The 22,692-nt window shown below is 52.3% G+C and overlaps 2 protein-coding genes and 1 non-coding gene across 3 annotated transcripts; 1 reads left to right on the plus strand and 2 right to left on the minus strand.

The window, feature by feature from the left end:
* Positions 1-1,734: 1,734 nt before the first annotated feature.
* On the minus strand, positions 1,735-1,827 carry Trnai-uau (transfer RNA isoleucine (anticodon UAU)). Its single transcript is given in 2 exon segments — positions 1,735-1,770; positions 1,790-1,827. It is a non-coding gene; the product is annotated as a tRNA-Ile (tRNA).
* Positions 1,828-3,100: 1,273 nt separating this feature from the next.
* Positions 3,101-14,750, plus strand: Plekhg2 (pleckstrin homology and RhoGEF domain containing G2). The gene is made up of 18 exons (XM_013149914.3): positions 3,101-3,726; positions 4,389-4,648; positions 4,725-4,825; positions 5,812-5,878; positions 6,001-6,047; positions 6,291-6,441; positions 6,777-6,914; positions 7,091-7,291; positions 8,001-8,093; positions 8,181-8,267; positions 8,548-8,581; positions 8,669-8,770; positions 8,855-8,902; positions 8,975-9,013; positions 9,172-9,188; positions 9,922-10,098; positions 10,218-11,112; positions 11,190-14,750. The coding sequence occupies exons 1-18, from the start codon at positions 3,624-3,626 to the stop codon at positions 12,707-12,709; spliced, it is 4,080 nt and encodes a 1,359-aa protein (XP_013005368.3). The 5' UTR covers positions 3,101-3,623; the 3' UTR covers positions 12,710-14,750.
* Positions 14,751-18,748: 3,998 nt separating this feature from the next.
* Rps16 (ribosomal protein S16) lies at positions 18,749-20,879 on the minus strand. The gene is made up of 5 exons (XM_003467260.5): positions 20,712-20,879; positions 20,476-20,577; positions 19,194-19,290; positions 19,041-19,088; positions 18,749-18,948 (listed from the first exon to the last, which is right to left on the minus strand). Exons 1-5 carry the CDS (start codon positions 20,757-20,759, stop codon positions 18,803-18,805), a joined length of 441 nt encoding a protein of 146 aa, XP_003467308.1. The 5' UTR covers positions 20,760-20,879; the 3' UTR covers positions 18,749-18,802.
* Between the last annotated feature and the right edge of the window lie 1,813 nt (positions 20,880-22,692).

Below are 22,692 nucleotides of genomic sequence, written 5' to 3' on the forward strand. Positions count from 1 at the left end.
GAGGGAACCAAACCTAGAGACTCAAAGGCAGAGAGCAAGCAGTGCCCAGACATCTACAGAAACAGATCGGGACTCTGAAATAAACAGAAGTAGACATTGCCAGGGGTTTCTTTAGCGAGAACAGATTCTCTTGACCCAAGAATAAAACATCAACAAAAACACTGGCTGGAGGTGTAGCTCCGTGGGAAAGCACAGTTTAGTGTGTGCAAAATGCTAGGTTCCATCCCCAGCATCAAAACAAAACAAAAACCACCTTATCTAAGAAAATGACACCTGCCACCAGCTGCTAGGGTTCAGGGCTGACATGTAAGACCTGGGAGGCCTTTTTTTCCTCCCTCAAGCCCACAGCCCAGCACAAGAGCTGTCCTGTCTGATCACCTTTAAAACAGAGCTACACACATGTATTTCTACGACCCACTTTCCAACTGCGCCATGACCCCCCACTGAGGACCCACGCATGTCATTTCCCAACTGACCCTTCAAGGCAGCCTCTCCCTAGTTTCTACAAGGGCTCCTTTTCTCACTTTTTTCCCACTTTTCCCGCTCCCCAAAAGGCTACCAAGGGAAGTCTGGTTAGGACACCAGAGTCTGATCACAGATCAAAGTCGTACGGGTAAGTCCCGGCCACACAGCCTGGCTCCCGTGTCCTCCTCTTCCCATGCTCACTCTGCTCAAGTCACACTGGCTTTGTAGGTCCTGCACCAATATATCTGGCTTGCTTCAGCGACAGAGCCTTTTCACTGGCTTTCCCTCTGCCTGAAACAGTCCTCTGATGTCCCTATGGTTCGTTCCCTCCTTTAGGTCTCTGTTCAAATGAGATTGTCAGGGCTGGGATGTAGCTCAGCACTATAAACTCCTTCCTGGCATGTGCAAAGTCCTGAGTTCAATTCCCTGTCAAACAAAACACCAAAACCAAATGAGGTTGTTCTTGAGTATTACACTGAAACCTGGACCACCCCTCTTCAATTCTTCAACTTCTTTACTTTGTTCTGTTTTCTCCATGATGTTGGCACCCAACATACAAATGTAATTAATCTTTTCTTTTTTTTTTGAGAAGAGGGCTTGCTTTGTAGCCTAGGGTGCCCTTCAATTCACAGGGATCCTCCTTCCTCAGCCTCATCCTCCTCCCTCAGCCTCACAAGTGTGTGCCACCGTGCCTGGTCATACTTAATTCTTTTTTTTTTTTTTTTGTCTTTTTTTTTCATTTTTAGCGGTACCGGGGATCGAACTCACGACTGCCTGCTTGCAAGGCAGGTGTTTATGCCGCTGAGCTAAATCCCCAGCCCCAATTCTTTTAAAATTTATTTTAGTATTACAAGTGCATGTTTGCAGTACATGATTACATTCATGGGAAGTTGGTACATATGCATAATACACCTTAATTCTTTTTACTTCCCCTCTACTCCTATGCTCTCCCTCTAATTCTTTTGGTGGAGAACCTGTAGCCTGTCACATTACTGCGGAAGTCTTAAACTGAGATTTGGAAACTCAATTCGAAACTCAGACTATCTAATGAGAGATAATACTGCCCTCTGGTGTATAGAACTGGAATGGTACTTTTCCACAAAACACAACACTCAATAGCGTTCGCCATAGACGTTTGAGTCCAAAAATCCAGATGAAAATGTTAATACTTCTGAAGTAATGTAGGTACTTTGGTTTGCTTCTAACCTGTACAAATTTATAAGTATAGCTTCAAAAAGTAGATATACACCAAATTAAAGTGAAAAGTAGTGCTCCAGGTGAGGATCGAACTCACAACCTCGGCATCGCTTCGCCTGCACTATTATATAAGTACCGCGCGCTAACCGATTGCGCCACTGGAGCTCTAACCGCACCTTCTCACCATTGAGTCCTTCAGTTATTCATAACCACGTGACCGCTCAACAGCTTTAGTCTGGATTGGATATGCAAATAGACTCTTTCGGCTGACCAATAGGAGAAAGAAAATGACTAATTCCGGATTCTCACGCTTCACAGGCCAGCCCTGTAAAAGGGAAGAGTCTTGGAGCTGCTTGGAATGTGGGGCCGTGGCCTGCCTGGGGGACTCTCCTCCTCATGAATATTCAGAAGTCAGGGAGGCGGGGTGTTAACCCTTCGATGCCCGGTAGGCCGGAAGGTGGCCCCTCCCCCCGCGGGCGGGAACAGGATATGAGCCCCAACGTCAGGGGGGATGGGAAAGCACAGCGTCTCCCCACGCCCCCCTCCCGCCTCAAAGCTGAGACCCGACTGTCCCATCCTCTGCTGCCACCAAAGCCGGTGCCATCCACCACGGAACCTGAGGGATCGCTTGGAACCAGACGTCTGGGATTTCTGTACGGCGGCGTCTTGAGAGAGACCTCGAAATCCAGACCTCCGCGTCCGGGCTAAGGGACCCTCAGATGCCCAGCGCCCCCCCCTGGAAAAGGCCGGAGTCCGGCACGTCAGCCCACATAAGACTCTGGAGGCCTAGGGTCACGCACCCCAGTCTGAAGAACTCGGGATCCAGAACTATAATTTTCTCAGGCGGTTCCCAGAAATCCGAGTGCAAGAGACCCTCGAGTTGGAAGAACTTAGGGTTCGGACTTCTAGCGCCCCAACAAGTCTCTCTGGGGCTGCAGCGTTCCCTCCTTCAAGGGCACCCAGAAGTTTGGGACCCCGTGCGCTCCCACCTGGAGGTGATTTGATCCCTGAGCCTCGAGTTAGGGGAACTCCGGAACCTGCCCCCTAACGGCCCAACCTAGAGACTCAGGAATTTGAGTTCCCAGCGCCCCCATCTGAGTCTGGAGAGTCGAGGCTCCCAGCATCCCCTATTTAGAATACCAAGAAAGTCGGACTACTGGACCCCATGCCCGGGGATCCGGGATTCTGGCTCCTGAAGCCTGAGAGCCCAAAGTTCACGCCCCAGTGTCCCGGTTCCGCACCTCCGTCCCTGGGGAGCGCAACCTCGCAGACCAGGAACCCCGCTTTGCACCGGGTGCGGGCGGCTCCCGGGGAGGCAAGGGGCCGTGCAAGGGGAGGGGGCGGCGCTGCGCGGCGGAACAATGAGGGGGCGTGCCGGCGGGCGAGCGCGGCGCCGGCGGGATCCCGGACCCGGGCTGGTGAGAGGGCGCGAGGGAGGCCTGGGTGGCGGGACGGCGGCCGGGTCTCGGAGGGACCCTTGCAAGGGGGTGGAGGCTCGGGGCCAGTGCCCCAGCGTAGCCTCGGCGGGGGAGGGAGCCGTCTGCAGGACCCTGGCATCCGGTCTCCCAGCCTCCGCCCTCCCCTGGGACCCAGCGGCCTCCCGCCCACAGCTTTTCCCAGCCCTGCCCCTCGCCCTCCGCTCCAGCCAGAGCACAGACGTTCCCAGGATCCGTGAGCCTGGGGCCCGAGGCACAGGACTCTGGCTTCTGCCACTCTTGCTCTCTTGGCTCCTCTTTGTCTCAACCTTTCCATCTTCTTTTCTAGATTCTTTACTTGTTCCCCTCTCTCTGTCACTTTGCCTGTAATCTCCCTCCATATTAGTGGCTCCGGGGGTCCCTCCTAGATGTAGACTGGTCCCCTAATTCCCAGCACCCCATTTGTGAATTTGGGCCGTGAGAAGGCCTGTGGGTCCTCTACCCAAGAAGGGGACTTTCTGCAGGTGGTCGCTGTGTCACTCAGCCATGCCTGAGGGAGCTCGAGGACTGAACTTGTCCAAACCCAGCCTCGGGTGTGGCCACAGAGGCGAAGCCTGTGACTGCCCAGCTGTGTGTGAGACTCGGACAGGTGAGCGACCAAGGTGGGGATGGAACCTGTGGGCATTTGATGTTTTCTTCAAGCCACTGGGCAGCCCTCCGGGGCTGTGCAATGCTGACAACTGCAGGGTGACAGCCCCCTGCCTCTCCTGCACCAAGCCTCAGGCTGGTCCAATCCCAGTCAGTGACAGTCCAGAGGGCCAGGTTTGGGGTGCAGTGCTCAGGGCTGTGAGAGGAAATACCCTTGATAGGTCAAGCTTTAAGGAGTTGAGCAAAAACAAGAGTGTTCTACACTCACCTAACAGTGTGTGCAAAGGCCCAGAACCACTGCTTTAGATAACTAAGAGATGTTGAGTGTGACTGGAGTGTAGGGGGTAAGATGAGATGACAAGAAGGCAGCTGGCTGCAGAGCTAGGCCATGGTGGCAGTGCACTGATTTGAGGAGTTGGGATGTGATCCTGATGGGGTTGTAGTCCTGGGGAAGACAGTCAGATTAATAAAGCTGTCCCTACTGATGTATGGAGGTGAATTAGAGGTCTGAAGCCCAGAGAGAACCTTGCTGGGAGAGGGCAGGACTGAACCAAGGCAGTGCTGTAAGAAGGACAAGAGGGAGCCTGTGGGAAGGCGGATGGCCAGGTGTGGGAGTGTGGAGGCCATGGGGACGGAACTTATCTCCTGCTTCACCTTCCGCAGCCCCTGCCATGGCCTCTCCAAGAGGTTCTGGGAGCTCCACATCCCTGAGCACAGTAGGCTCTGAAGGGGACCCAGCCCCAGGGCCCACCCCAGCCTGCTCAGCCTCCAGGCCAGAGCCCCCACCAGAGCCCCCTATCCGCTTGCATCTGTCACCTGTGGAGATCCCGGGTTCAGCAAAACCCTCAAGGCTGGAACGTGTGGCCCGAGAGATTGTGGAGACAGAGCGGGCTTACGTCCGGGACCTCCGCAGCATCGTTGAGGTGAGGCAGGTCGGTGATCCAGGGCAGCAGGGGCGGGCCAGGCCCTTGGCCCTGGTGACCCCAGTCATCCCTGCAGGACTACCTGGGCCCTCTGCTGGATGGCGGTGTCCTGGGGCTGAGCATGGAGCAGGTGGGCACATTGTTTGCCAACATTGAGGACATCTACGAGTTCAGCAGGTTAGGGGCAGGTGGGACAAGAAGGGGTGCTGGTCCCTCGGGGGGCTGTGTCCAAACCTAAACCTTGGAACCCCACGGACATAGTGGTGCACACCCTGTGATCCCAGCACTGTGGGAAGTGAGGAGGGAGGATCAGAAGTTTGAGCCCAGCCTGGGCAACCTAGCAAGACCCTTTTCCAAAATAAAAAATTTAAAAAGGCCTAAGGATGTAGCTCAGAGTGAAGGCTCTGGGTTCAGGCTTAGTACCCCCCCCCAAAAAAAAAAGAAAAAAAAAAAAAAAAAGCAGCGGCCTTGAAACCCTTTAGCTCCCTCTTCAGGCTAGTCCATGAGGCATAGTGCCCTCATGCAGGGATTATGGTGCAGAGTGAGGGTTTAGTAGGGTGACAAGTGTCTAACCATGCAGGTGAGGTTCACAGTTTGGGGCAGGGCCTGGCATCAGGATGCCATCTCAGTACCCGGTCAGATCTGGGCTCATGATGCAGCTGAGAGTCATACAGTATTCGCAGGTTGTGACCATGTGAACATTTGTGTGACCACCTTGTCCTGTTTTGCCTAGGACATTCCCAACGTTAGCACTCCACATCTGTCATCCAGGGACAGTTTGGACTTGGACAAAGCAGGATGGTTGGTCTGTCATGTGAAGGCTGTCAGGGCTCGTGATGCTCCAAGTCCCTTGAGGAGGTCACAGGATTTTAAGATCATTCCTGGGGCCATGGTGAGAGAGGAGCACAGGCCCCCTCACCCTGGCTAACGCCAGCTGTGACAGGCTTTCAGGCTGAGGGATCATGAAGCTATTCAAGGACACAGTCTGAGGTTTTCGGTCTCTCATGTAGCCATCAGAGACCTTTGCTAGAAACAGGACCGCCCTTTGGGGAGCTTAGTGCTCACTGAGCCCCCCAGCCCCTGCAGGCTGTTGCGACATCTCCTGGAGGCCTCCCTGGGGGAACGTGGAGGCAGGGCAGGTGCTCATACTCTGTCCCCTGCAGCGAGCTCTTGGAGGACCTGGAGAACTGCAGCAGCGCCGGGGGCATTGCTGAGTGCTTCGTGCAGAGGGTGAGTGAGTGGAGGTGGGCTGGGCCAGGAGAGGCATGACCAGGGGACAGCAGCCTGTGCAAGGCTGGAACGGGTAGGGGAGCTGGGACCTGGGATCTCCCTGACTGCCATGTCCCCCACAGAGCGAGGATTTTGACATCTACACTTTATACTGCATGAACTATCCCAGGTGAGGGGCAGGGTGCCCCTGGGCCCCAGGCCGAGCCCTGAGCTGGTGTCCCACCCCTCTCTCCTCTGCCCTGCCACCCCCTCAACATCATCCATGCCAGACCAGGATGCTAACTGACCTCTCCCTCACTCACCCCAACCCTTCCCGGACCCCAACTGCCCCCAAGCCCTGGCCACTTATGAACCCCTCCCAGCCCTATCCACTAGAGCTGCCAGCCCCCCCTGACCCATGCTATGCCCCTAGCTCCCTGGCCCTGCTGCGGGAGCTGTCACTGTCCCCGCCAGCAGCCCTTTGGCTGCAGGAGCGCCAGGCCCAGCTTCGTCACTCACTACCCCTGCAGAGCTTCCTACTGAAACCTGTTCAGCGCATCCTCAAGTACCATCTGCTACTGCAGGTCAGCTTTGGCCCCTGGGGACCTGGCTGGGCATGGGATGGGTGGGGTCCCTCACCTTATTTACCTGCTGTTGCTTCAAGAGGGGGCCCAAGAGTCCTGCAAGGTCTGAAACTCTTCTGCCTTTCTTTGCTAAAGTGCTGCCCAGGGGAGCCATCTGGGCCCTAGAAACTGGGCCAGTGGTGGTATCGTGTATTCCTGGCAAAAGAGAAGACTGTCACCTGGGATCCCACAGAGTCTGCCTCTCCCTGCACATTTCTCTGTCTCCTGTCCCTCTCATTCACCCTCTCTCTTTCTCTGTCTTCCTCTCTGCCCTCTATGCTTGGTGCCATTGGCAGGAACTAGGCAAACACTGGGCAGAAGGCCCAGATGCTGGAGGCCGTGAGATGGTGGAGGAAGCCATTGTGTCCATGACAGCAGTTGCCTGGTACATCAATGACATGAAGCGGAAGCAGGAGCACGCAGCACGCCTCCAGGTGGCCCAGGGTGGAGTGGAAGGCCAGGCCGGCTGCGAGGGACAACGAGGATGGGACAGTGCTTCAAAGCCTGGGGGGCTGGCTCAGTCAGCTTGTCCCCGTTGCCAACCCCCTATCTTGTCCTGTTTGTTTATGCCCCCCCCATGCCTGTCTTGTGCCTGGTGGGGTCCCTGCAGGAGGTGCAAAGGCGGCTAGGAGGTTGGACTGGCCCAGAGCTCAGTGCTTTTGGAGAGCTGGTGCTGGAAGGCGCTTTCCGAGGTGGCGGAGGGGGTGGCCCCCGGCTTCGAGGGGGTGAGCGGCTGCTCTTCCTGTTCTCACGGATGCTGCTTGTGGCCAAGCGCCGGGGGCCGGAATACATGTACAAGGGCCATATCTTCGTAAGTTTGGTGATGAGGTGGGCCTGCACTGTTACAAGGTGCATTCTGTGTACCTACACTTATGTGCCTAAAGGGATGAACCAGTGACAGCCTGGCTTGAAAGAGTCACATTTTCTTGAGTTCAAGAATAGGGGTAAGGCTGGGCATAGTGACACACACCTATAATCCTAACATTCAAGAGGCTGAGGCAGAAAGATTGCTGTGAGATCAAGGCCAGCTTGGAAAACATAGTGAGATGCTGTCTTTGAAAAATGAAAGGGGGTTCCAGTTCCAATACCTTGTTTAAAAAAAAAAATGCAAGGGAAAAAATTAGAGGTGAGGCCAGGTGTGATAATCCTGGCAGCCTGGGAGAGAGAGGTGGAAAGGTGAGGAACTGTGTCCAGTCTGGGGAATTTAGTGAGACCGTTTCAAAAACAGGGGCCAGGACTCTAGGGGTGCACATCAGTGGTTGCCTAGCACCTGTGAGGCTTTGGGCTCAGTCCCTAGCACTGCAAAGAAAAAAATTAGGGGGCCAGGTGGGGCTGAGGCCTGCAGGAAAGAGCTCGATGTCCCCACAAGGCAGTGTCTTCCTAGGGAGCAGTGCGCCCCTCTTTGTGGTGGGAGTGGGGTCTGGTAGGGAGCAGTCTCACTCACATGGGTGCTTTGAGTGGGTGGGGACCCAGGTATACCTCACGGCCAAGCCTGAGCCTGGTGCCCCCCTTGCCCCCAGTGCTGCAACCTGAATGTGAGCGAGAGTCCCCGAGACCCTCTAGCGTTCAAGGTATCCGACCTGACCATTCCCAAGCACAGGCACCTGCTTCAGGTGAGCACAGGTGGGGCTGGCCCAGCAGACACCCCCACCTTGGACCTATGCCTGGCTCACTGGCTCCACTACCCTACTCACCCCCAGGCCAAGAACCAAGAAGAAAAGAGGCTGTGGATTCACTGTCTGCAGCGTCTCTTCTTTGAGAACCACCCTGCCTCCATCCCAGCTAAGGTAGGGCTCCTACAACAACAAAAAGGCCCTGTAAGTACACTTCTGTAACATGATTGCTAAAGGTACAGCACTGCTTTCTGAATTAAAACCCCACCTCTGCCAGTCTTTCTGCTCTGTGACCTTGGGCAAGTAACTTAACCTTCTCTGGGCCAGTTTTTACCTCAAGGAATGATCATGGCTGCCTCTTAGGGCTGTGGTGAGGTTAGCAGTTAAGGTGAGCCCCGAATGGCTGGGGTGCTTGGGGCCTACCCCCTCCGACACTCATCCTTTTCTGTTTCAGGCAAAACAAGTCCTTCTTGAAAACAGCCTGCACTGTGAGTTGGGTCTTGGGTTGGGAGGATGCTCAGAAGAATTACTTCCTGGCGAAAAGTAGGCTGTAGGCCCCAAAACTCTCCCCACAGGTGCTCCAAAAAGTAAGCCTATCTCAGAACCCCCGACACCCCCACTTGGGTCTCCTAGACCTCAAGATACTAAAAGTTTCATCCCTGGCCAGAGGAACACAGGTAAATGAGATGGGGTGCTGAGTGTGGGCCCCTTCCCCCCAATACCTGGGCTCCTGACCTCTTTGTCCCCCGCCTCTCCCACAGCACCGTCTCCAGGGCCCCCCAGCAGCCGCCGTGGTCGAAGGCAGTCGGGTGAGTTTACTGCCCAAGGGGAGCCAGGGACTCAGGCAGATATGGGCACTAATGTACCTCTGTCCTCCCCAGAGCCAGTGAAGGACTCTTTCGTTGGGTTTCCACAGAACGGTCAGTGACTGGCTCCCGTTGATCTGTTTGTCTGTCCTTCCCTGGATGGGGGCATCCCCAGGGTGGATGGGGAAGAGGGGATGAGGCAGCTCACAAGTTATAAAGAATCACTTGTCCTCCTGCATCTCAGTGACTTTTCTCTCCTTGTCTGTCCCCAGCTAAACCTATATTCAAGGTAAGAAATGGCCTGAGTAGGATCTGAGAACCTGGACTCTTGGGGTCTGATGAGAAGGAAGCTCAAATTTCAATACCCTGAGGCTGAATAAGAGGAATGGGTTGGGCATGATGACCCACTCCTGTACTCGACAGAACATTGCCATGAGTTTGAGGTCAGCCCAAAGTGCATAGCAAGACCCTGTCTCAAGCAGGAAGGAAGGCTCAGCACTTGGGAGGCTTAAGCAAGAGGATCTTTGTAAGTTCAAGAACAGCCTGGGCTACAAAGTGAGCTGAAGGCCAGCTTGAACTGCATAGAGAGACCCTGTCTCAAAAAGCACCCCCCCCAAAAAAAAAAAGAAAGAAAGGATGAATTGGGCCACGTGCGATGGTACGTGCCTGTAGTTTCAGTTGCTTAGGAGGCTGAGGCAGGAAGAGCTCAATTTTAAGCCTCACGTAGGCAACTGACTTTGTGAGATCCTGTTTCAGAAAGCAAAATTGAGCTAGGGATATAGCTCAGTGTGAAGGCTCTGGGTCCCATCCTCAGTAATGAAAAAAAAAAAAAAAAAATAGCTAGAAAGACAGGTAACTTAGTGGGGTAAAGCACTTGCTTAGCTTGTGTGAGACCACGTTTAGTGCCCAGTACTGGAAAAAACAAGTTAAGGGGGTAGAGTTTGAGGCTCACATTCCTCATTGGGTAAGGAAAGGGATGGGGCCCTCCTGCTTCTCGCTTTCATTCCCTCTCCTCCACACAGCATGCTGGCAGTGAAGGGGAGCTCTATGCCCCCTCAGAATCACAGCCACTAGTGTCAGTTTCTGCACCCCCTGAAGACCTAGAGGATGCCGGGCCCCCCACACTGGACCCCTCTGGAACCTCAATCACTGAAGAAATCCTGGAACTGCTGAATCAGAGGGGCCTCCGGGATCTGGGGGTGAGTTGGGTGTCCTGTCACAGCATTTTCAGGGCTCAAGAAGGTACCAGCAGTCAGACAGCAGGGAACAGGTTCACCAACCCACCCTTATCTTCGGCTTCTTTCTGTGCCCACTACAGCCAACCGCTAACGACATTCCCCAGTTCCCTGGAGACTCCCAGGTGCCAGCCGACAGTGAACCTCTCACATTCCAAGCCCTGCCCAGCCGAGACTCTTCAGAAGAGGAAGAGGAAGAGCTGGAGACAGATGAGCGGGAACCTTCCCCGCTCCACGTCTTAGAGGGGCTCGAGAGTTCCAGTGCCACTGAAATTCCCGACATTCCTGGGCTTGCCAAGATTCCTGATGTACCCAGCCCCCTTGAAATTCCCAAAGTTCCCCACCATCCCAGTTTCTCTGACATTCCCAGTGTTTTTGAAATGCCCTGCCTTCCAGCCATGTCTGATGTCCCCAACAGCCCCAGTCTTTCGAATTCTCCCACCCTCCCCTGTGATTCCTGGTTCCCCAGACCTCTGCAAGAGCCAGCTGAGGCACTGACCACCAGGAGAGAACTGTTCCCAGGAGACAGTGCTGGGAAACTGGGAGAGCCCACCTCAGGAAGCAGAATTGAGCAGGCTGAGGAGGGAAAAGGGGTCATGTTCCCAGATTTCCAGCCCCAGGATATTGCCCAAGCTCAGGGATTTCCAGGTGAGCTGGAATTCCGCTCTTGCTCAGAAATCCGGAGTGCCTGGCAGGCGCTGGAGCAGGGGCAGCTGGCCCGGCCAGGCTTCCCAGAGCCACTGCTGATCCTGGAAGACTCGGATCTGGCTGGAAGCAGTGGGAGTGGGAAGGCAGGAGCCCCGCATTCAGAGCGGGCAGCATCCCGTGTGCGAGAACTGGCCCGGCTGTACAGTGAGCGGATCCAGCAGATGCAGCGTGCTGAAACTCGGGCATCAGCCAATGCCCCCCGCCGCAGGCCACGGGTCCTGGCCCAGCCCCAGCCGAGCCCCTGTCCGCCCCAAGAACAGGCTGAGCCTGGTGAGCTCTGGGTACATGGTTGGCAGAGGTGGCCCAGGTTGGGGCATTGGCACTCACTGTGTCCTCTCTGCTCACAGGATCCCTTCCTGCCTTTGGACACGTGCTGGTGTGTGAGTTGGCCTTTCCGTTGACCTGTGCCCAGCAGTCTGTTGCCCTGGGCCCTGTTGCCCGGATTCAAGCTGCCATACCCTTGACTAAGGAGAGAGGCTACCTGGATGGCCAGAGTCTAAACATTTCAGATTTGCCTGAGCAGAGCCAACTGGACATCCACATTCTGGCCCCTCCTGCCTTGCCTGAGCAAGGAGCACTCCAGAATGCCCCAGCCCCAGCCACATCACCCAAGCAAGGAGGCCCTCCAGATGTGCATCGCCCATCTGTTTCAGCTTTGCCTGATCAAAGCCACCTGGAGATCCAAGTTCAAGCTGCCACTCCTCTGCCTGAGCATAAAAGTGACGTGGATACACAGGTTTCATCTACCAGCTGCTCTTCTGACCAAGGATGCCATGTGGACATCCAGATTCCAACCACTCCAGCCATCCCCAAGCAGAGAAGTTGTTCTGAGATCATAGTTTTAGCCACCACCCCTTTCTCCAAGCAGGAAGGCCACCCGGACAGCCAGAGCCCAACCAACATCACAGGGGCTGAGGAAGGAGGTTCTAGGGACGATCTCTGCCCTGCTACTGACCATGGCCAACCCATCAACCCTTTGTTGAGGCGTGGAAGCAGCCTGGACTGTCAGATCCCATCCAGCACCCCTCTGCCCTTGTCACTTGACCTCCCAGACATTCCCATCCCAGGTGCCTCAGCTCCGCCTGAAGGGGGCGGGTACCTGGAATGGCAGATTCCACGGAGCTCTCCTCTGTCTTTGTCTCAAGACCTCCTGGATGTTCAGGTTCCAGCTGCCACCCCTTTGTCCCAGCCCCAAGGCCTCACAGACATCCAAGCCCAAGCTCTGCCCTCTTTGCCCAAGCAGGGCCACCCCCCAGCCACACCGTTGCCTCAGGAGCAAGGCCTTGGAGACACTCAGGCCCCGAAACTCACACCTGTATTGAGGCAGCAAGAATTCCCAAAAGTCTGTGTTCCAGCTGCCACTTTACCTGAGCAAGGCAGGCCTTGGGACATTCAAAGCCTGGTGCCCACCCCGGTTCAGACCACTGGGGTGTTACCTAAACCAGGAAGCTCCTTGGTCCCTCTGATTGCCAGGTCTGAGTCTACAGACTTGACCCCACCTCACAGCCCCCCACCCCCCACCCATCAGCTCCTGGGTCCCAGTGCAGCTGCCCTCTCAAGATACCTGGCAGCCTCATACATCAGCCAGAGCCTGGCTCGCAGGCAGGGACCTGGGGGAGAGGGCCCCCCAGCCTCCCGGGGTCCGTGGTCCTCTGCTCCCACGTCTCGGGCACCTTCACCCCCAGCCCAGCCCCAGCCCCCACCACCTCCAGCCAGGCGGCTCAGCTATGCCACCTCAGTCAGCATCCAAGTGGGAGGTGGGGGGCGGCTGCGGCCCGCCAAGGCCCAGGTCAGGTTGAACCACCCTGCTCTCTTAGCCTCCCCACCAGGAGCCTGTGAGCCTTCACAGGACCCAGGGAGCTCCTGATGCCCTTTCGGCACGTAACCTAGGACATCAGGCTTCCCAAAAAGCAATGACTTCAACCAGTGCCACATGCTCCCAGAATTTCACCCAGAAATCCTGACGTGGGTCTAGAGGTGGGTGCAGCTTTCCAGCCCCTCAGACCTGTTTTCAAACTTAGCCCTCCTTGCTTTGATCCAATAGGGATGGGGAAGGGGCATCATTAGTATTTTGTTACTATGGAATTCTGTGTGTTCCTCTCCTGGATGTGTATGGGGGAGTGTTGACAAGATGTAATGACTGTGAAGAGCTGATACAGTATGCTGACTGATTTTGAAAATTTGGGAGCTCTCAAAAGTCTGAGAATTACTTGCAATGGACCTAGTCATTTCAAGGTGTATAATTTCAAGGCATTCACAAACTGCTCACTGGGAAATCCAGGTTAAATTGTTCTCCAGATGTGGCTCAGTGGGAGGCTAGTTGCCAACAAGTGCTCGGTGCTGGGTTCATACCCAGTGCTAAACAAACAAAAGACTATAATCCCAGCACGCAGGAAGCTGACAGAGGAGGGTCCCTGTGAGTTCAAGGCCAACCTGGACTACATAGTTAAGACCCAATCTCAAAAAATGAAAAGTGGGTACAAGGTGGGGTACACCAGGTGGACACCTTGAAGTTCATTTTCTTAGCAAGTCACCGAGCGTCCAGCTCTTCATCTGTCTTCCCCTCTGGTGTGGAACTCTCCATCTTCCAAACTACTATTTTAACCTATGTGCTGTGCTTAGCTAACTATCTCCACTACTTTATTCTTCTTCCATCTTTGTCCCATCTGTTCCTCCATCAGCCCCCTCATCCATCATTCTACCTGTCCATCTCTGCCCCGCACCATCCCTTTCTCTCCACATTTCCATCTCTCATGTACCTCATTCATCTGCTTCCAAATCCATGGCCCATCTGTCCCTCTTTTGGTTTCTGGATCTTGGTGCTACAGAACTTTGGAGATAGTTCTATGGTGACACCCAGGTGGATCAGACGTGGGGCTTTGGTTTCCCTTGGCAGTCCCCCCATCCACCCATACTCATGAATATCCCAATTCTTGTTCCCACCCACACATCACATCCTTGGGCCCCTCCTTTAGAGCCACAATTCCTCCTCACCATGCTCCCTCCCACAAAATAATTCAGATTATAGACAAAAGGCTTTTATGGTAGGACCCGCCTGTCCCCTCGTTCCTGCAGTGGTGGGCTGTAAGGAGCATAATTTAAGCAGTTTAATGGTGATAACTGCTTCTGTCAAACATCTTGTGCTTTAGGGCACTAATCTTCCCTATAGTTTGCTATCATGGTGAATTTAAGTTTCATCTTTTCTCCTTGGTGTGTGACTTCCTCTCTGAGCCTGTTTTCTTGTGTATGACAGTTCCTGTCTCCTGGGAGTGACCCCAGCATTCAGTGAGCATACTCTCACTTGCTAGATGTACTTGGGGCCTCTAGCTTAGCAGGGAATCCATTCAGATCACAGGGTCCCTTGTACCAGGGCCCTATGGAATCAGAACCTCCAGGGCCAAGCCTGGCAATCTGAATGTTAGCAACTGGGTAATGACAAAAAGCTGAGTGAGAACTAGCTGCATACCATGAGCATTCCAGTCAGTTTTCTGTGAACTTATTCAATTTGGGTCTTCACAATATCCCTAAAAGGCAAGTGAGGGCGTTTTTGTTGTTTTTGGTTGGTGCTGGAATCAAACCCACAGCCCCATGTATGCTAGACAAGGGTTCTCACTGAGCTGTACCCCCAGCTCCCTTGAGGATGGCTTTAATAGCACCAGGCAGGAGGCATGGAGAAAGGGACCTGCCCAGTCCCACAACCAGGAGAGGACAGAACTGGACAAAGCCCTGCAACCTTGCTCAGGTTGGTGCTCTTAACCATGTTGAGTGCCTGTCCAGTACCAAGGTGGTATTCCCACCAGAGGCTCAAGGGAAGCTTGTAGCCTGTTCCCTGGGGCCCACAAGATTCTGAGGCTGCGTTAGACAGCCAGCACAGGCCTGGCTCAATAAATGTTAGCTGGTGGTTTCTATTTCTGGCTTATTGAATGACTGCTGTGTGCCAGGGCCTGGGCTAAATCTTGGGGGCCACAGTAGCTCACGTGGCCTCCTCAGCCTACAGTGATCAAAGACTCCATGGTGGCCTTCCAGGGTCAGGACCGAGGCTGGCCCTCCCCTCCTCCATCCCAGCCACACATTCCCAGCCACCCCCAGCTGTACATTCCCAGCTGAAGAAAAGTTCCCAGCCTGGCTTGGGCTCCCAGTGGCGCCGGAATTCCTGGTATTCAGGGAGGAAGGGGCTATCTACTCCAAGCCAGGAGTGGCTAAGGAGAGGCGCGCCCCCTCTCCAGATGTGTTCCAGCTGTGCTTCTGGGAAGGAGCTGGGAGCCTCAATAAAGTCTCTGAACCTCGTAGGAAAACCTCGGGCTCCAGGACTGCCTGTCTCAGTCTTTCCTCCGGGTATCTGTGGATTCCATCCCTCCCTCCTGCCCAAGTCCTGCCTCTGCTTTGTGGCCCTCGTTCCCACTCCCTCAGGCATGCCCTTCTTGCTGGTCAAACATCTGCCTGCTGGAGCAGCTTTTTGAGAGCAACACCAAGTTTGAGAGTGAGGCTAGTTGCAGTGGTATGTGCCTGTAGTTCCAGAATTCAGGAAGCTGAGGTAGGAAGGTCACTTGAGCCCAGGAATTAGAGAAAAGCCGAGTAACCCAGGCAACATGGTGAAATCTCATCCCCCAAAAAAGGGTAGTGCCCCCTGCACTCCACATCTACTTAATGCAAAGTAACTCCAAGTCCTACACAAAACCTGCTGAGGAGCTGAGCATTTAGGCCGGCAGCAAAGCACCTGCCTGGCAAGCACAAGGTCCAGAGTTGATTCCTGGTACAAAAATAAAACCAACTGAGCAGGGAACATTTTTTTGTAACAGGGCAGTTATCTAGTAACAAGGGGACTCCTCTGTCATCAACCGCAAGGCCATCATGAAGACCCATCTTGGGAAGCTTAGGGTGGCACCCTGAGGTGCTCAGTGAGCCTCCCTCCCTTCTGGGTACTTAGTGATCTCTCACTCAACTTTTGTACAATGACACGGTCACGAGCCACCTAGCTTGGTGGCCACACAGGTCTCCAAAGTGCTTGAAGATGGCTCCTTTATTGGGAAGACCAGATATATACAAACAGGGCCACTAGACAGTGAATCTGTGAAACTTTGCCCTCAACTGACATTCAAGCAGTTCCTCCAGCTGTCTGCAAAGGCCAGTCTGGAAGATTTCCACCATCTTTTTTTTTTTTTTTTTTGTCTTTTTCCTTTTTATCGGTACCGGGGATCGAACTCACGACTGCCTGCTTGCAAGGCAGACGCTTATGCCGCTGAGCTAAATCCCCAGCCCCAGATTTCCACCATCTTAACAGCAAAGCTCAGACTTCCTGTGGCTCCCTGGCTGTAAAATCACTTCCACCCCAACTCCTCCCCCAGAAACACCATTTTGAGACTTCTTGAAAGATGGGAAATTGGTTCAGTCACTCCAATGTCCCATTACATGGCACAGCAGAGGTATTCAAGGGACATGGACATGCAGAGAATCATCAAAACAACATAGGTATGGTGGTACACACTTGTAATCTCAGCACTCTGGGAAGCTTGGACAGGAGGGTCATGTTTTGAGCCCAGTAATACAGTGGGACCTGGCCTCGAAATTAAAAGAGGGATTAACAGTGTAAAAGCCTTGGGCTTAATTTCCAGGGCAAGGAGAAAAGGAAAGGGAATAAACTTAATGGTCAACTGGTCTAACTTATCCTGGCTCAGAGGCCAACCAGAGCCCATCCAACTAAGGCCTGGGTCAGGTACTTCTTGGTGGGCCCCACAACCCCTTACTTGTAAAAAGTGGACTACTTTGAGCAGATGGCCCCCAAACTGAGGGCTGTAAAGCAGGTTCTTTGGGGCAATCTGTGGCTGTCTAACATGGTATCAAAGCCTCAGTTGATCATCCAGCTCAATGTCACTTTTACTTTTTATCTTCTTTCTAACACAAAAACAGAAAAAGAAAAATCTAAAGGCAGTTAACCCACAGCAACACACTGCAAGGTATTCTCTATGTGTTAGGCAATTTATCAAAATCCTGTCTCAAAAATAAAATGTAGCTGGGAATTTAGCTCAGTGGTTCAAGCACCTGCCTTACAAGCTCAAGGTCCTGAGTTCAATCCCTGGTACAAAAATAAATAAAAAATAAATAAAAACTATACCAGGCATGGTGGTATGTGACTGCAATCTCAGCACTCAGGAGACTGAGGCAGGAAGATTGTCTCAAATTGAAGGTCAGTCTGAATTGTACAGCAAGACCCTCTCAAAAAATAAGTAAAATTGAAAGACTAGGAATGTAGCTCAGTGTGAAGGCTCCAAGTTAAATCCCTAGTACCACAAAATACAACTTCCTAGCCTGGCATCATAGTACACATTTATAATCCTGAAAGAGCTCCAGTGGCGCAATCCGTTAGTGAGTCACTTATATAATCCTGTAATCCCAGAAGCTGAAGCAGGAGAATCCCTGAGACCATGCTGGGGTATACAACCAAGGCAAGACTAACCTGAATTGTGTAGCAAAGTTCTGTTTCAAGAATAAGTAAAACAGGGGCTGGGGATTTAGCTCAGCGGTATAAGCGCCTGCCTTGCAAGCAGGCAGTTGTGAGTTTGATCCCTGGTACCGATAAAAACGAAAAAGAAAAAAAAAAAAAAACAATAAACAAAAACAAAGAATAAGTAAAACAAAATCTCAAACCATGCACAGCCCTCCCCCTCTCTCAGCTGCTGACTTCACAGATGCTACCCAGGCAGCTGTCCTTGGTTTCTTTATATAAAAGATTACTGTTGACCTTGCATGCTTCCTGTTTTCCCAGCTACTAACAGCAGTGGGCCTGGGTGTGGTGGTATGTACTACAGACCCAGAACTAGTAAGGCCGAGGCAGGCAGGTCACTTGAAGCCAGGACTTTAAGATCAGTCTGAGTAACATAGTGAGATGATGCCTTAGAAATACAATGTTGGGGAATTTAGCTTAACAGCATAAGCACCTGCCTGGCAAGCGCAAGGTCCTGAGTTCAATTCCCAGTATCAAAGGAAAAAACAAAAACAAAAACAAAAAACACAAAATGAAACTGAAAAAGCTGGTACCCATAGGTGTGGTACAAAGAGAGCGAGGTTTCTTAGCAAGTGAAGGTTCTAGGTTTGATCCCCAACAGCAAACAAAAACAGTAGCAAAGGAAGCCAGGTGCGGTGGTCCATGCCTGTAATCCCAGTACTCTAGGCTCAGGTGAATTCAAGGTAACATTCAATCAAAACAAAACAAAAAAAAACAAACAACAAACCCTCACACACACAAAACAATAGCCCAAAACAGCAGCAAAGGGACTAAAAACATGTATAATACTGTGTACTGGCACTTGCTTGCCTGCAGACCCAACTACTTGGGAGACTGCAGCAGTAAACTGAAGAATTTAAGGCCACCAGGGCAACTCAGTGAAAAACCCCTCTCAACATAAAAAGCTGGGGTATGGTAGTGCATGCCTGTAATCCTAGCACCCTGAGGACAAAACAGGAAGATTACAAATTCAAGCCAAGCAGAGCAATCTACTGATACCCTGTCTCAAAATAAAAAATGGCTTAGGAACATAGCTCAGTATAAAGGCTTGGAACCACAAAAAGTTAACAGCAAAAGAACTAAGAACGCAGATTGGTGTGAAGGCACAGAGTTCAATCTCCACCATCACAAACCAAGGAAGTGTTATTTAAAATGGGCTGGGGTGTACACGCCCGGACACCCTACAAGTTCCATAGCCACTAAATGCTCACAAGCACTGCCACCTTGGCTGTGCCTGCACCCGGACTCTCCTGGAGGCAGAGGGAGACAGATCGAGTCAGCTTCTACCTGTCATTTAGCCATACTTCTGGAAAAGCTAAAATCAAGACTGGCAACAGGCTATAGCCTTTCTTGTATTTCATCTAATCAGAGACCCACTACAGGAGACCAAGGCACAGTCCTGGCAACCTTAAAATTCCATGTTTATTATAAAGGTCAATGGTGTTTCTTATGATGAGCTTATCGGTAGGATTTCTGGTAACGAGCACGGGCACCAGGGCCTCCAAACTTTTTGGATTCGCAGCGACGGGGATCAGCTACAAGCAGGGTCCGGTCATACTGGATGAGAATATCTTTGATCTCTTTCTTGGAAGCCTCATCCACATCTGGAGATGAGAAACAGTGAAGATTTAGATAGTCTCAATCCCTTCCTTGGCTCTTCTATTTACCCACTAAGAAGGATCCTCTTTGTACTCACATTTCTGGTAATAGGCCACCAGGGCTTTGGAGATAGACTGCCGGATAGCTACAAGGAAGACATGCAGTGCAAAGGTACATTAGCTTTGTGAAGGTCCAAGGGACTGGATCCCAAGGTCATTTCACAACCATGTGCCCAGGTCCTGGAACTCACCGTAAATCTGAGCCACATGACCACCACCCTTCACACGGACACGGATGTCAACACCAGCAAACCGCTCCTTGCCCAGAAGCAGAACAGGCTCCAGTAACTAGTGAGATAGGAATAAATGAAAGTTTTTAAGTTACAACCTGAAGCAGTTTAGATGAATTACCAGGCATTCCTCTTTAACTATATGACTGCTGCCACCACCACCAGAAGTGGATGGGAGGAGTCAGACTGTCACCACAAGGCAGCCTCTGCCATATTCTCTCCTTCCCAGCTCTATGTCTTTCACCAGGGCCTGTTGGGACACTGCTGTTTGGTCTGCCTTTGATTTCAGTTCACAGAATCTCCCCTTTACTCCTTTTTTTGGCTTCTTGTCCCAGCCTTGACCATTTGGACTAGTTTTTAGTACTAGATCCAATCTATATCCCTGTAAATCTGGGACACGTGCCAATCTTTTCACTAATTTGGGAGCTCCATAACGACAGGACCTAGGGTTATCTGGGTTACTGCTGTTTCTAAAGCTGAACACTGTACATACATATTCTTCGAATAAACTGACAGCCAATAATGACAATATCCAGTACCATATAAAGCAATCTCAAACACTTTCTTACTATACTCTAACTCCCTCTGTAGTCCCTTTCCATTCAAAGCCAAAGAAAACAAGATCCACAGAGATCAGAGAAACCCCTTCACAGTCAAGTATTTTAAAAGACCTCAATTCTCTATTTTTTAGTTAATTAATTTTGTCACTATGCAATTCAGTCTGGACTCGAGCTCACTTTGTAGTCCAGGCTGGTCTCAAACTTACAACGATCGCACGATCGCTGGGGATTTAGCGCAGTGGCATAAGCGCCTGCCTGGCAAGCGCAAGGTTTTGAGTTCAATCCCCAGCACCACAAAAAAAAAAAAAAAAAAAAAAAAAAACCTTGCAACGATCTTCCTGCCTCAACCTCCTGGAGTGCTGGGATTACAGGCGTGCACCATCACACCGGCATGACTTCAATTCTCTTCTGTTCTAATACCACCTGCATCTAACGTGCAGACCTACTTCAGACACGAGATTTATAAGAACAGAACATTAATACTTATCCTTGCTACTGTGCCCTTTGATTGGATCAGCTTCCAAACAGCTCAGTTTCAAAGTAACCACCTAATCTTCAACGCCCACGTTTCGCCTATTACACGTCCCAAAGCCAAGCCTAAGTAAATTTTTCTCCCCAAGGCAGCTTCTTAACCTCATCCGCAGCATCCCCGCTCCCACTCCATGTTGACCGCATCCCAGCACCTTATACTGTAGCGTACGCGGCTCGATCATCTCCAGGGGACGCCCGTTCACCTTGATGAGGCCATTGCCCCGTTTGCAATGTGCCACGGCTGTAGCTGTCTTCTGTAGAAAGCAGAGACAGAGCGGCCATGTGAGCTTTGGGCTCCGCTGCCAGGTCGACCACAGATCCCCGCCCACAGATACTTCCGCCAGACCCCAGCCTCCCCCGGACATCACTGATCCAGCGCCTAGCCCACCTTGCGACCGAAGACTTGCACGGACTGAAGCGGGCCTTTAGAAGGCATTGTTACTAGTGTAGACTAGAGGTCCTCACCGCGCGGCGCCGCAACCGGAAAAGGAAAGCTTGGGGCCGCCAAAGCCGCTTTTCAGGGTCTGCGCATGCGTCTTGAGCGCCACATCACGACAGGAGAGTGCTTTACGGCTCGCCTTGTAACTGGGGGCGGGGCCTTTGATAGCATAGTGGAAGGCCTCTGGGAGAGGAGAGGCCCGATGGACCTGAGCGGGGAAGGCGGGCCTGGAGGGCGCGGGGCGGGGCGATAGGTTGGGCTGCGGACTGCGACGTGGGGTCAGAATCGGTTTTTAGCAGCTTTGGTTGTTTAGAGTTTCCGCTAGCTGTCGCTGACGTTTCGGCTGTTTCTTTTTCTTTTTCTTTTTTGATGTCGGGAATCGAACTCACGACCTCGCATTTGCCTGGCAAGTGGTGAAAGTGCTACTGAGCTAAATCCCCGGTTATTTTGGCTCTCTTATACTCTCCTACCCCCTGTATGTCGAGCCTCAGCTACTTACTCAGGCAGTGTTCCTCTCCCCTCTGAACTTACTTCTCCTGAAATCCCCTTCCGCTGAAAGGGAAGTAGGCAACGAGAAATCCGGCCGGATTCCCAGAATCCTGGCCCCCAGGCTCCCTTCTCTAGAAAACTACCTTCCACCAGAATTTCCTTCCTTTCATTTTCCTCTCCGGAGTCCTGGTCTGCCGGAACACTTCATCAAGAGACTTCCCTCTAATCTCTCTTTAGAACTCTCACTCTAGATTCCTTTTTCCCATTGAGTCGCTTTTCCGCCCCAGAATCTGCATTTGAGTCCCACTTCCCTCGAATCCCTCCCTCTCCAGGACCTCCCTTTCCTCTCACACTGGCCTTTCCCACAACGCCTTCCCCCAGACTAGCCTCACCACATCTCCCTTTCCCAGAGCCCTCTTCCCAAATCTACCTTTCCCCCGAATTTGTATCCCCACTAACCCCCTCCCTGAGACTCATTACCCCCGCCCCCAGGAGCCTTCCTCTTCAGGGTTCCTACCCTAGCATCACTTTCTCCAGAAGTCCCTAGATCTGGCGAGGTATGGTGCACACCTGGAATCCCAATCCTAGGAAGGCTGAAGCAGGAGGAGTGCTTCAAGTTCGAGGCCAGCCTGAGCTACATATTAGTTCAAGGCCAGCCTGAAGTACATAGCAAGACTGTCTCAACAGACAAAACATCCTAAATCCTATCTTTACTTTCCCCCAATCACTTTCTCCTATAAGCTCTTCTTCCACAGAATTCTCCATCCTTGGTCCCTCAGTACTGTGTGAGAAACCCCAGGTTTAGGTTGTTGCCAGCCAAGAAGCTCCCCATCACCACTGGAATAGAGTTTCTCTGCTAACACAGCATCTGAGGTTCCCACAAGAGAGAGTGGAGACCAGGGTAAGACGAGAATAAGGAGCTACCAAGAGTTCAAGGCCAGCCTGAACTATATAGAGCTTGTCTCAAAAAACCAAGATGAAACAAAGATCATGGCAAAGGCCACAGGAATGACCCTCCAGCCAGAGTCCACTACTAACAAGAGAATCAGACAGACACAGCGGGGCTGGGAAAAGTAGGATGGGAGCACCCAGAGTCACTGCAGAAAGGACGCACAGACAGCAAAAGACAGTTACTGACACACAGAAAGATAAAGGGACCAAGGCACAAAGGAACAAGAGAAAAGAGACAAGGTTAGTCAGAGAGATGTATTCAGAAACCACAAGGATAGTGGCAGAGATTCAGAAGCAGATAGGCCAACCTCAGAGAAGGAGAAATGCAGGTGGGCATGAAGATTCCAAAGCACTTGAGACAGAAACAAAAATGTAACCGGAGCAGAAGCCCCACCCCATGCACCTGCAGACACAGATAAGGTGCAGCACAGGTGTGTTCCTAGGGGAGCACGGCCCCAAGTGCACACACCCCTCCTCAGAGATCTGATTC

Source organism: Cavia porcellus, unplaced genomic scaffold (genome assembly GCF_034190915.1).
Source record: "Cavia porcellus strain 051 isolate PalLab524CR breed Dunkin Hartley unplaced genomic scaffold, mCavPor4.1 scaffold_7, whole genome shotgun sequence".
Lineage (NCBI taxonomy): Eukaryota > Metazoa > Chordata > Mammalia > Rodentia > Caviidae > Cavia > Cavia porcellus.